The sequence below is a fragment of the Dreissena polymorpha genome, chromosome 11 (genome assembly GCF_020536995.1).
Source record: "Dreissena polymorpha isolate Duluth1 chromosome 11, UMN_Dpol_1.0, whole genome shotgun sequence".
NCBI lineage: Eukaryota > Metazoa > Mollusca > Bivalvia > Myida > Dreissenidae > Dreissena > Dreissena polymorpha.
Genome location: NC_068365.1, coordinates 70,084,503 through 70,098,277, shown reverse-complemented (window position 1 = coordinate 70,098,277; position 13,775 = coordinate 70,084,503). Strand labels below are relative to the sequence as shown.

The 13,775-nt window shown below is 36.4% G+C and overlaps 2 protein-coding genes across 3 annotated transcripts in view; both read right to left on the bottom strand.

The window, feature by feature from the left end:
* The window catches only part of LOC127849920 (uncharacterized), a 169,327-nt gene that overhangs the window by 50,618 nt on the left and 104,934 nt on the right, over positions 1 to 13,775 (bottom strand). The window lies entirely within an intron of this gene.
* LOC127851569 (uncharacterized) overlaps positions 1 to 13,775 on the bottom strand; it is a 163,097-nt gene that overhangs the window by 147,868 nt on the left and 1,454 nt on the right. The window contains exons 2-3 of one of the 2 annotated variants that reach the window (XR_008035825.1): positions 11,575 to 11,643; positions 7,984 to 10,486 (exon numbers count right to left, since the gene is read on the bottom strand). Coding sequence is in view for 1 of the 2 variants with exons in the window: in XM_052385404.1 (XP_052241364.1) it covers positions 8,372 to 10,486; positions 11,575 to 11,643 (2,184 nt within the window). In the remaining variant the exon portion in view is untranslated. The remainder of the gene's footprint in view (positions 1 to 7,983; positions 10,487 to 11,574; positions 11,644 to 13,775) is intronic. The other variant, XM_052385404.1, reaches the window with a different exon arrangement.

Here is a 13,775-nt window from a genome sequence, read left to right as displayed (position 1 = left end):
ATGTACGAACAAGATAAGTATTGATGCAAAGCATCAAAGGGCGGCGGGAATTTCAGTGTAAAAGGTACTCAATGAAGTTAAATGAAACGATTTTTTTCTACTGTAAATATTAATATATTGGCCGATTATTTGAAACAAAATAGAAAAAAATACTGGTATAACCATTATTTATAATTGTGTGTTATAACCCCAAAATAACCATTATTTATGATGTTGTGTTATAACCCCCAAATAACCATTATCTATGATTTTGTGTTGTAACCCCCAAATATTTCATAGTTCATTTTATTTACTTTGGTTTCCTTTTTTTAATGGCATCCGTGTGCAGTTTTCATTAATGGAACAGAACTGTGTATGTTTTAAAAACTCTGCTTCATCTTGTAAGCGTAATTTCATATTTTTCTCAACTTCAAGGGGAGATGATTCTGAACTTATTCTTACGTTCCTCATTTACGATAGGGGTTGAGTACTCATTGATATGAAAACACTGTAAAAGTTTGAAAACAAATTGAATGAAAACTGTAAATTGCTTTAAGAAGCTGCATTTCACAATACTTAAAATACTCAAAATATCATAATAAATTTATTTCTCCGATATTCATCATTTTCAATAGGGTTCGAGTAATACTGATATAAAAACACGTAACAAGTTTAGAAAGATTCAGACGAAAGTTGTGAAATCTTTTAAACAAGTGGAAATTGTTTATTTTGTCAAATTTAATAGAAAAAAAATCTGGACTTATTGTCCCGATGTTTCTCATTTTAAAAGAGGTAAAAATGCTCATTGATATGAAGACACTGTAAGTTTGGAAAGAATCTGATGAAAAATGTTGACATAATCACCTTACCAAGCAGTTTTTCACTTTTATTTATACATGTATTCATTTAAATTTATATTGAAATATATGTATGTCAAGTCTTTTACACATTTTATATAAATTCATAAATATTTGAAAAAAGCGTATAGTCTCGCTTTAAATACGCATTACTACATGCGATGACTTAATACGATTTCTTAAGAAATTTTAAATTCAAAAGGTACAACCATTTACAATTTCCTGATATGTGTGTTAATAATCTATTTTATCATTTTAAGGGGAAGTTACTGCGGATCAAGACTCCGAGGGAAGCCTGAAATCTTTCTTGAAGTCACTGACAAGGTACATTAGAGCCGCGTTCTAGAAATACCGGGCTTAATGCATGTGGGCAAAGTCTCATTCAAGATCAGCCATTGCAGTCCGCACAGGCTAATCACTTAATGATTTACACACAAGCTAATCAGAGACGGCATTATCTGCTTTTAAGGAAAGTTTTGTCATTAAAAATATATGATCTAAAAGAAAATCCAATACAGGTGAAAATTGTTATCTCTTATTAGCCTGTTCACATTGCACGAGCAAATATAGTACGACGTTTTACGCAAATAAATTTTGCCAAGGTTTGCAAGAACGAGGATCATTATTTTCCTTGTAACTCGTGTCTTGAATTTTTACATTTATTAACTCATATATGGCACTGTTTAAGTAAACATAGTCATACAACAAGATATTGTATGTGTAATGTAGTTGTGTAAAATAATTAAAGCAAAATCACCCTTATATATACGGGTAGTAGGGAGATATAAGGTGACATTGTATCAACAATTGACATTGTGTGAATATAAAACTTTGTATAACAAGCATCTTGGTCATCAAATTGTAATAGCAAAAAAAAATACACGATTTCGTCACATTGTCAACAGTTAGAACGTTTTTTTTCAATTATTATAAGTCATTTTTGTTTTATAACTCAGAGCAGTTTCAATTATTAAATGCATACTTGACTTAAAAAAACAACGTTTTGTCCATTTCTTTCAAAACACACTCCAAGAATAAGAAACAGACCCTTCTCAACACGTATACATGTATTGCAGTTCGCTGAAAGACGGAATTTCCCGTCATGCCGACGGCATTGACAGAACCTTCTCTGGTTCAAAATCCGGCGGTGGCAGCGGGCCGGATATAGCTGCTCTCGACGAAGCAATACGCATAGTCGAGAACATTCTTGTCAGTGGCGACACCAATAAAAATCTCATGGAAACCTTCGAAAAGTTTATCAACATCCGAGACGTCGTTAATATAAGACAGCAGCGTAACGGAAGTCCGGCGAACCGGAACACGGAAGTAAATCCCGAACGAGTGGGCGTGACAAATGAGCGGTCACTTGCAAAAGGCAAAGAATCCGAAGCGGCTCTTGCCGACCGCGACTTCCATAACAAAAATCGCTTCAAGCAAGGACAGATCTGCGGCTTCTACCGAGACTCCTGCTGCGCGCGCGATACGGAGTACGGATCGAACGCGTCGCTTTGCTGCATCAGGCTTTCCGGCGGTTAAAATGTCCTCCTGAGCGGCCGTTATGGGTACTGCGTGCCGAGCTACGCCTCTTACACGTGCGATGAGATGCAGAGAATGTTCAGCCTCTGGCAGCGTTAAGTAGCCGCCGCACCGGAAATGACACAATCCGTCTGTGGGATTGCTTGCCGTCGAGGCTTGTGTCTTTTTTTTGCAAAGTCGTTTGTCAACACTTTAAATGTTGTTCTTCACGTGCATGAGCTAGCGGGGATTTCACGACTAATAGTGTATCTGATTTTTATAAGATTCCATTAACCTTAGTTACTCGCCGTATGTGCATTCCATGTAGGCACGATACTTTTTTCATATATTCATTTTTGTCGTAGCTCTATCGTTTCGTTTATCCTATGCACTTTTTTACTCATGTCCATTGGCAGCTTTAAACCTCGTTCTGGGAAAATGGGCTTGATGAAAGGGCGAAAAATGTCATAAGATAAGCCTGTGTAGTTCGCGCAGGCTAATCAAGGAGGAGGAACTTTCCGCGTGTAAAGTATTTTAGGTTCAAAATTTTATTTGTTTAGCGAAAACGTGGTAAAAGCGAAAAGTGTCGTCCCTCATTAGCCAGTGCGGACTGCACAGGCTAATCTAGAAAGACACTTCATGCACATGCAGAAAGCCCAGTTTTCTGAGAACGATGCTCATCTGATCAATTTCAGTTTGTTAAATGTGTAAATATATCCATAAAGTTGTTGTTTTGATTGAAGTTCACAACACTCTCTCAGCGACATCTCATTCAACAAAAGTGTAGAAAAGGCTAACAACCAATAAAACATTCTTACATTTAAATTTCTATGTTTTAAATACACATACCATACACAAATAACAGAGCCTCCTTCCATGTCGTTATGAGTCATTTTAAATGTACATCTTATGCGCATTAATATTGTTTTATTGTCATGTATGTCGTCTCCTGTCAATGTTTCATATTTCGTACCATTTGTTTCACTTTTAAGTCATGTACTTTTAGTGTAAATCTTATGCACATTAATATTTTTTTATTGTCATGTATGTCGTCTCCTGTCAATTTTTTATATTTCGTACCATTTGTTTCACTTTTAAGTCATGTACTTTTACTGTACATATTATGCACATTAATATTGTTTTATTGTCATGTGTGTCGTCTCCTGTCAATATTTCATATTTCTCACCATTTGTTTCACTTTTAAGTCATGTACTTTTAGTGTACATCTAGTCAATAAATTACTAGTACGAAAATATGTATTTACTATATATACTATTATAAAGGATGCTGGTTCTGTGAATGAATTGAGCCTCGCTCTGAAAAAAACGAACTTAATGCCTGTGCGTTAAATGTCGTACCAGATCATCCTGTGTAGTTTGTATATGCTAATCAGGGACGACACTGTCAGCTCTTATGGTTTAAATGTCGTACCAGATTATCCTGTGTAGTTTGTATATGTTAATCAGGGACAACACTGTCAGCTCTTATGGTTTAAATGTCTTACCAGATTATCCTGCGTAGTCGGTATATGCTAATCAGGGACGACACTGTCGGCCCTAATGGAATTTGTTTTATTAAAAGAACGCCTCTTCTTCACAAAAATCTAGTTTAGGCGGAAAGTGTCATCCCTGATTAGCCTTTCTGGTCTGCACATGATAATCAGGCACGACACAAAACGCAAATATGTTTAACTATATTTCCACAAAGCGAGGCTCATGATTTTATGAATCTTTTTTTCATAGAGTAGTCAACACAAGAAAGCTTCCATACCTGTTTGCAAATATGAATCTGACGATTTATATAGACTAATTTAATACAATTAAGCAACGCTTTGGGAAAACGGGGTTTAATGCATGTGCGTAAAGTATCGAACCATATTAGGCTGTATAGTCCAGTGTTTTATGCATAAGCGGGAAGTGTCTTCACTGATTAAAATGTGCGGACTTCACAGGCTAATATGGGACGACACTTTACGCACATGCATTAAGCCCCGTTTTCCCAGAGCACGGCTTAATGCTCATTAATATGCAGTGGGTCCCGAATTCCGTCAGTGGGAAAGTAATGTTTCGTTGCATATGTTGTATTAGTTGACACGCTAAAACCATATCTGAAAAAAAACCATTTTAACACATATTCATCTTTATGACTATTGCACGTTAAATTAAATTGCGCGTATCTTTAACTCTCTGTTTGTTTTCACTCAATAAATGAAGAGTGTGTAAGGCGTGAAAGTTAATGTTTGTGCCATTTGACGAATATGAAACCGAATATGAAACGAGCATCTTACGCCAACAAATACACGACGGTCGGCACATATGGAAATCGAGCAAAATGCATCCCGATTCTTAAATATAATTAAATCATGTTAAGTACATCATATAGAGTCCTTATATAGCATTTAAAAATTCGCTCGCAACTCGTGCAAGTGTAGTGTTAGCTTGTTCCATGTTGACCTTAACAACTGTGCTTTGTTCAAAATAAACAGTTTTTTTATCGAAGAAATGTCAGTTTCGTCTATAAAAACTAATGCCGGTTAAATATAAATTGGATTTATTATATGCTTTTATACGGTTAATGAGAACACGTCAGTAATAAACAACTTGAAATTCAATGTTTCAAACAGAGAAAATATAATTATGAAGAATTTCAATAATTTTTAACCGGTACCTACGTCATAACGTTATTTTTCGCGTACATTTCTCCCGTTAAACCCTGTTAAAAGCTTAACAAACGATGAAAAAGCATAAGCTAAAACTAACTTTGTTGTTGTCATTTGATTATTTATTTCTTCAGCAAATGATTATCAGTCACAATATATTATTTCCAATATCATGTAAATTCATACAAAACCTGTAACTGAATTAACAAATAATGTAAAAATTTACGCACATATGATCCCCCATAATCATAACTTAATTAATTCATTCAATCATGTTTTCACTCAAGACAGCGAAACTTGTGTTTTAATTTCTCTGATCATTCGTGTAGATAAATCGACTATCTAACACAGCAACAAATAGTCTACTATATGGAAGGACTTTTATAAACAAGTTTCAAAAATTTATCCGTGACGCTATGGATATGGTGTCCGCCTAGCGACCAGGAGCTAAAGGGATCGATCCCCTCCGTGACGCTATGGATATGGTGTCCGCCCTGCGACCAGAAGGTAACTGGTTCGATCTTCTCCGTGACGATGTGGATATGGTGTCCGCCTAGCGACCAGGAGGTTACGGGTTCGATCCCCTCCGTGACGCTATGGATATGGTGTCCGCCCCGCGACCAGAAGGTTACTGGTTCGATCTCCTCCAAGACGATATGGATATGGTGTTCGCCTAGCGACCAGGAGGTAACGGGTTGAATCCCCTCCGTTGGAGCGTTCTTGAGATCTTTCAAAAGAAAACAAGTAGTGGTTCTACCCAGAAACAGACTTGAGAGCGTTTAAATAATATGACGACACTGTGTTAGGCCCAGTTTTCGCATGAAATTTATCGCACGATTTTTAATGAGACGAGCATGTGATATTTGAATCACAACCCTCATCCGAGTAATCCAACCCATGAAACACGTTGCTTATATGTTACTTTTTATGAGCATTTCAACTTGGCTTATCGGAGCACTATCTATGAAAGACGCATTTGAACGAAGTGCATGCTAATCTTGACTTTAACACGGTAAGATGCGGGGATTCACATCCGACCAGGGTGGTTACATTAGGTGAGAGAACTTTTCGAGTATTTGGAGGAAATTTTGCGTACCTTAGTGGTAATGGTTTGGTGTGTGATTTCTGCCGTACTGTTCTGGCATGTTGGTTTGTTTGAATGGCGCCAGTACAACGGCACGCCAATACCGACACATATATCCAAAGGTATGTGTCGACTTTAAATGTAGTCGTGTTATCGCTGTTCTAACCCGCGAGACCCAAACACTAAATGCGCGACATTGAAATGTTTTTACCCATCACACCGAAATGCTACCAATGAATACATCGTTCTTTCTGCCATTTTTGCCGCGATGGCGCACCTCATTTATCGTTCTGGCGTATGTGTATGTTAGAAATACAAACAACAAAAAACGACACACATGATATTTCACGTTATTTCGTGTTAGCGTTATGGCGTTTTTGTCGCCATTCGAATCCGCCAAAACGGTATGTCAGAATTCAGCAACCATACATGCTGTAATTGTAGCGAGTGAAGTGTTTTTGATGTTGTAAAATCGTATCGTTTCTCTTGCTTAATTATGCGCATTTTCTGTATGTGACGCTCTTCCGGTATGCACTTCCGGTATGTGACGCACTTTGCTTCTTACGTAAGCGATGACTATGCTAATTTTCCATTATCGTTATGTTGAATGCTTCCTTGTCATCTTACAGACAATTAAGTTTTAGAAGTAGCCTCAACGAAAATGTTGAGAGCATCAAGTTATATTACTTCAAATTGAATAAAGTTTGTCGTCATAATTTTATATATGGATTGCTATATCATCAATCATTTTAAACTCCGAATAAATAAGTGCCGTATATGGAGTGAATATTAATCCTGAAATAGCGACTAGAATCCCTGTCCACTGAGAATTGCTTACATTATTATAACGTGTTAATAAATAATGCGTTTTTTAAAATCAATTAACTGAATTATATTTGTGTTCCAAAGCTTTTGGAATGCAATACACATATTCTCTACTGTACACATGGATTGAATATACACGTAAAGACTTCTTTAACGCAACACTTTTCAAACTTGAATATCGCAGTTGTTTGTTAAGAAATTGTACATTTGATCATTTTACTTTGTTCTGAGCAAGATATCGATAAAAGTATTCATCAATGACGATCGGACGCTTGAGCACGTGGGGTATGTATGGTTTTATAAACATGGACATTGTTCAACGCAATACTATTCTAAATGTATCGTGGATCACGATATCTGATATGCGGAGAATGTGTTTATGTTTTAGTCAATTTATAAGAGCCAATGTTCAGATCCGATCATATAACGAATATATTGGTCGTTTGTTCGCTCAGCAGAAAAAGGTTGAAAGTAAAAGCAGTTTAGTTATGTTTTAACAGAAATAGACGCACTGGAAATAAAACAAATGAAAAAATGAGAATAAATGCATTTCGATGTTATTGTCTTCTCGGTTTATCATGAAAAGGAATACATAGTGCTGATTGGCGATACGTTCGTCAATCATGCATTGTCTGTTCTGAGGTTATAAACCATTGATTAGGGATGGGTTTTATCACTTGTTGAGCGCCCATTTCTACGCACATCAAGTGTAAATGAGTGAATAAAAATATGGACATTGTTAAACTTGGTATTGTATTGTGTTCAAGTACTATATTTAAGATTTAATTTGCAAAGAACGAGAAAAAGGTTAGCATAAGCATTACGTGCTCGGGTAATATACACAAAAGCATCAATTTAAAATTTACAAATGTATTCATAGCAAACAAGCTCTATTCATATATGTTCATTATTCAATGCAGTAACACATTTATGTATCAAATCTTTATATTCTCCATCCAATTCCTGCGCAATTGAAAAAAATTGTATGTAGCGTACATCTTGATTTTTTATTCATTTGTAAAACGATTTAATTACAATTTGAACCATAAAATGGCTTATTGACCTTGCTGGACACACGTATATATTCCACGTGGAGGTAAATATATGAATTATATGAATGGTCGTAGTGGTTGATTATAACTTCTGATTCTAAAGTGCGTCCAAAAGATTCATAACAAAAAATAAAAGAGCACGTGCATATATCAATTTACACATCATCATGCGTATTTGACAGAAATACGAGAGTATTCAACACACCAATTCAGAGTGTACAATGTAGAGATGTTAATATTTTGAAACATACAAATACATTGCCTCTTCTTACAGTTTATAATACATGTACATATCATTAAATTACATAATCGAGACTAACTAACTGGTCACAAATATCTTATATTTAACATAGGTTTAAAGTTATTTGTTTAATGTCGTTACATTGTTATATTGTTCTTTTAACCACTTATGAGACGCATAATACGCAGGACGTGCCAGTTAGCGGCGTTGTTTGTACGACGACAACGCAACGACCACTCGTAGTAAAGTAACGCTCCTGCATAGTCTCCTTCCATTTCGTAACAATGCCCCAGCAAGTTCAGTGCTGTCTCTTGGTGATACAGGTTGAGTTGATTTCTTACACATGTATCTATATAAGCCTCGAGGACTCCCATAGCATGAAGCTGTTTGTCACGTTCACCGAGTCCCCCATACGTGAGATACTGTAGATAGTGGAGGAACGGACGAGCATCCACCTCAGCACTGTCCATCCATAGTTTTTCATTGTAATGTCTCTGTGCCACTTCCTCCTCAGTGATATTGCGATTCATTTCAAACAATAACATGGCAGGAGTGCAATACGATTCTTGCCTTACAAATCTGACACAGAATGCGAATGGCAGTTCAATGAATCCCTCTTCTTTGTAACCTGATAACATATCAGCAAAAACCTGTAGATGACGGTCCCCTCCTAAATGTCTATATCCACACACAGCCTTGATATTGCTGTGATACCTCCTCTCTACATCCTCCAACACTCGAACTGTCGCTTGAAGATTACCACTACAGTATAACATTGAAGCAAACTTTAAGCGACTAGAAGCTACATCAGAATTAAAGGAATATTGGGCACGCCTTATTTTTTCTCCGTCAAGAACGTTTCGCAGTCGCAAAAAGTAAGATGTTTGCACTGATATTTGTAAAGTGTAAACGTGTTTAATACATTCTAAAGCTGCAGTTTTCGATGTGCCATTCGTTGAATTTTCAAAAAATGTGCGTATTAAATATTTTAAATGTTGCATGAAGGTGTTATGAGAACTGCTTTGTTGATGTTTTAAGTAAATTAACACATGAATCAATCTTTCCAAGCACTCAAACTTCAGCAGTAATCGAATGCTGTTTCTTAAGCATACACCTCTTAGTTCTCCAGTCTGTACAATGGGCCGCATACTACAGGATTGTAACCGACAACTTATATTATCTATACCAATACAAAAAACATCTTGTAAGTTATTACTTATCAACGAGTCTATATACACTAAAAGGCGTTTCTGCAGCAACTTTGAGAGTTTCCCATCGAACAAGTTCACACCTTCTATGATATAATGCGGAAGCCTTCCCAATCGCAGCCATCGCCTTAATAAGTGTAAACAGAGCAAAAGTACAGACATAAGGTTGTGTTCGCACCACAGAGAAGGATGTGTTCTTTCCATGGTGAAAAACATTATAGTTTTACAATGAAAGCTTGTAATAGCATCCCCCACAATGTAAGCAAATAATGATTTTTTGATAAGTTTTAAAACAATGTAACATTTTATTTGAGTCATATTGAAGCTAAATGTCAACATTCGTTCTATGAGGTCTGGAGACAGTCGCCATTCTTCTCGCTTGTAATCACTGTCTGGATGTCCTGCTGGTACCAGGAAACACGGAGCTATCCGTGCAGCCTCGAGAAGCTGAACAGGTGGCCAGTGTTTACCTCTACATCTGTCTATCCAGTGCTGTATTTCAGGAAGAGGTTTGCGTATATGACATGCATTTACAATATCCCAGTTAGGCGTAAAACTCACAGAAGGCCCATTTTTAGTTGCCTCCCCAAGTCCTTTAGCCCTATTCTCATACTCGACGTGCTGTTTCCATCTTTCAGCGCTGAACAGTATTTGCCCAGAATCTTTCCTTACGAACCTGTCATCGGTCAGACTGGTCACTGGTTCCGGTGTGTAGTCTTGGATGACTTGTAGCAAGTACTGTTGAGGTGGAGTCGTGTTGTCGTGGAGCATCAGAAGGTTATACATCCCAGTCCTCCAGTCTTCCCAGACTGTCATGATATTACATTTGTTGTAGCTTAATAGGAAATCAATATCAGACTGGAGACCGGGAGTTGTGGTCCCTTCCGACTGGCTCCCGAAATGAAAACACTCAATGTTGTTTCCTTGTAGTTGAAATGCAATTTTCTCAATGTGCTCCCTCCGCAAGAAAGTTCTCCTCCGCTCCAATACAGTTTCCTTCCCAGCTCCACTGTCGTCAAGTGCGTCAAACATCCGAATAGACAATTCTGTGAATTGCTCTGGAATCTAAATATGCATATATGATATTACTTTCAATTAGTATTGATCATTTGTACGTATATATTGAGCATAGTTTTGCAATATTTTCAATACACATTGCGTATATTATTTGTTTAATTTTATATAAATTACTTACATGTTTCTGTTGATAACTCTTTACTAGTACATCTTATTTTATCGTTTGTATCAAACATGCAGGAGATGAAATTCATCAAAACCAAATGTATTGATAGTACTTTATATAAAATAGTTTTAAGTATGTAAGTATATTAAACATGTATACGAGAACTGATAAATCCATACGCGCGCTGATAGATATATATATCAGATATGATTCAAAATCAATAGGTTGCAGTCTTATTTAAAATTGTGATTTGCTCCGTTTGATGAAAGAATATATTTCCAAATGAAGGATGTATGTGTTTTGAATGTTTTTTAACCGATATTGTGTCATTATGTAAATGTGGATGCCCATGCTGCCTGATTGTGAGTCGGAGACCGACCCGTCGGTTCGCACGCCTGCCAGTCGTTGTTTCAGTTAGCCAGTCAGAAAGTATATCAGTCACTCCTTGTGTCTAGGCTGTCTGTCTATATATTTGTCTGTCTGTCTGTTCCGCTCTGCCTGTCCAAAGAAAGACTGACTTACTTCTTCAACGATGCCTGTCTGTATTCTTAACTTCAGATTAGCCTTTGCAGTCATCATAGGCTGATCAGGGACGACACTTTCCACCGAAAGTGGATTTTTGTCTGAAGAGTATTCTTTTAAAAGAGAAGAACACTAAAAAGCGGAAAGTGTCGTCCCTGATTACCATGTGCGGACTTCACAGGTCTGTGCGGAATACACAGGCCGGTACTGACTGGCTATTGTGGGACGATATTTTAGGCACATGCCTTAAGCCCCGTTTTCACAGAGCGCGCCTCATGTATATATGTGGCTTTCTTGTCTGTCTATTTTTACATTTCTGTGTGGTCAACAATTTGTGTGTCTCTCAGTCAGTTTGCCCGTATCTCTGAGAACGTGTTCTGTATTCCTTATGTTCAGTATAACCTTACAATACAAACAACTAATTTTCAAACAAATGCTAATGATATACCTGCATGATTGATTGGAGGTTTTGATGATGCTTTTTGTTCGACGCTCTACTGACACCAATATCGCTTTCCTAATAAAAAACATGTACCATGATTAGCAAAAATTATATACTAGAAACTCTATTTATACGATTCGAAATTTTGATAAAAATATAATTACAAGTTAATATCAATTTATATAAAAGAACACACCAGTTAATTACATGGTCCACTTGATCAAAGTGACTTGCCTGTCATTGGCTTTTATGGATAATCATATCCAATATATATTTGAATCAGATTGTTGAAAATCACAATGCATTAATTTCTTATGTTGTAGAATAAATACATAATTATTTAGTATTAAAGTGTTTCGCTAGTGTATTCGTAAAAAGGAAATATTTAGAGGATAATACACGGCTGAGCCGGGGCGGGCAGTGATTATCGGCCCGCAGGGAGCATAACGGCCCGTATTAACGTCTTTAATATATACCGTACTTTGTTTTGTTTATCTTTGTTTTGTTACGTATTTCTGTGACGTAATTTCTGTGACGAAACTATTGGGACGTGGAAAGTTTATATAGAATATTTTGGAGCATCGAACGAAAACAAAAACGTATTTCGGATTGTGCATTTGTCGTGCACAATTGGAAGCTTTGATAAAATTCTTGTAATCGCGCCGACAAGTAATTCAATTTTATAAATCGTGTTTTTGGTGACAGTGGGTAGCATTCGCTACAATCGTTTAAAGGGGCCTTTTCACAGATTTTGGCATGTTTTGAAGTTATTCATTAAATGCTTTATATTCATAAATGTAAACATTGGATCGTAAAAGCTCCAGTAAAAACTCAAGAATAAAATTTAAAAAGAAAAAACATTGCCTGGAGCAGGTTTCGAACCAGTGACCCGTGGAGTCCTGCCGAGGTCCTGACGTAAAATCGCTTTAGCCTTCTCTGCTATTCATCCGAGTATACAAAGTAGTGTATTGTATACCTCATATACGCAATCTTCGTAGTTTCACAAAAGTTAACGACAACAACAGAACTTTCCAAATTATTCAATGTTTCGCGTTGCAACGCTTCATAATTTTTAGGTTTTAAAATCGTCAAAAGATGCATATAATGGCTATATTTGACCATGGTAAATGTTAAGTAATACTGTTTCCTTACACATATCATAACTAAAACAAAAATTTGCGAATCTGAAACAACTTTTTGCAATTTTGTCAATTTACAAAAACGCGAAAAGATCCCTTTAAAAAAGTATGATTCAAAATAAATATAGATAAACGAATAGAATACAAAAAACGGATTGCACATCGTTGTCATTTAATTATTGTAAGCATCGGATTAAAGTTGTCATAGAGATAATTGTGTCTTTTATTTTTAAAATTTTGCTGTTTGGTGAATCCTGTTAAAGCTTAAATAAAGGCATCAATCTAGTGTGAAGCACAGCTTTAGTTTCAATCGATATTTGTATTATCCCAATTGTGTGCTACCTGTCATTTAATAATCTAATAATGATTGATTATTTCGTTGATTTGTGGCTAAGGCTGAATGTGGACGCAATTTTTTTCCAGTTTAACGTCACGCGCACATATTCTGAGGGCCGATTATAAATAATCGACCTTAGGGCAAAATATTTATAATGACCCCGCAACGGTGATAAAGGTACATGTATGACAAACTGTACAAATTTGTTACTATACATGTATATAGTAAGGTATGTATTATATACATATTTAGTTTCCTTTGGAACAAATGACACTCGAGCGTGGTTTATTGTGGCAATTATATTTGTTGATGCTCCCCTGAGAAGAATGTAGTTGTTATTTAACAAAATATGAAATATGAACCATTGGTTTTTACAAGGGCTGTTTGTAAAACATGCATGCCCCCCATATGGGCTCTCCGTTGTAGTGACAGCAATTGTGTGAATGTTTTTTGTCACTGTGATCTTGACCTTTGACCTAGTGACCTGAAAATCAATAGGAGTCATCTGCCAGTTATGATCAATGTACCTATGAAGTTTCATGATTCTAGCGATAAGCGTTCTTGAGTTATCATCCGGAAATCATTTTACTATTTCAGGTCACCGTGACCTTGGCCTTTGAACTAGTGACCTGAAAATCAATAGGGGTCATCTGCCAGTCATGATCAATCTACCTATCAAGTTTCATGATCCTAGGTATAAGCGTTCTTCAGTTATCATTCGGAAACCATTT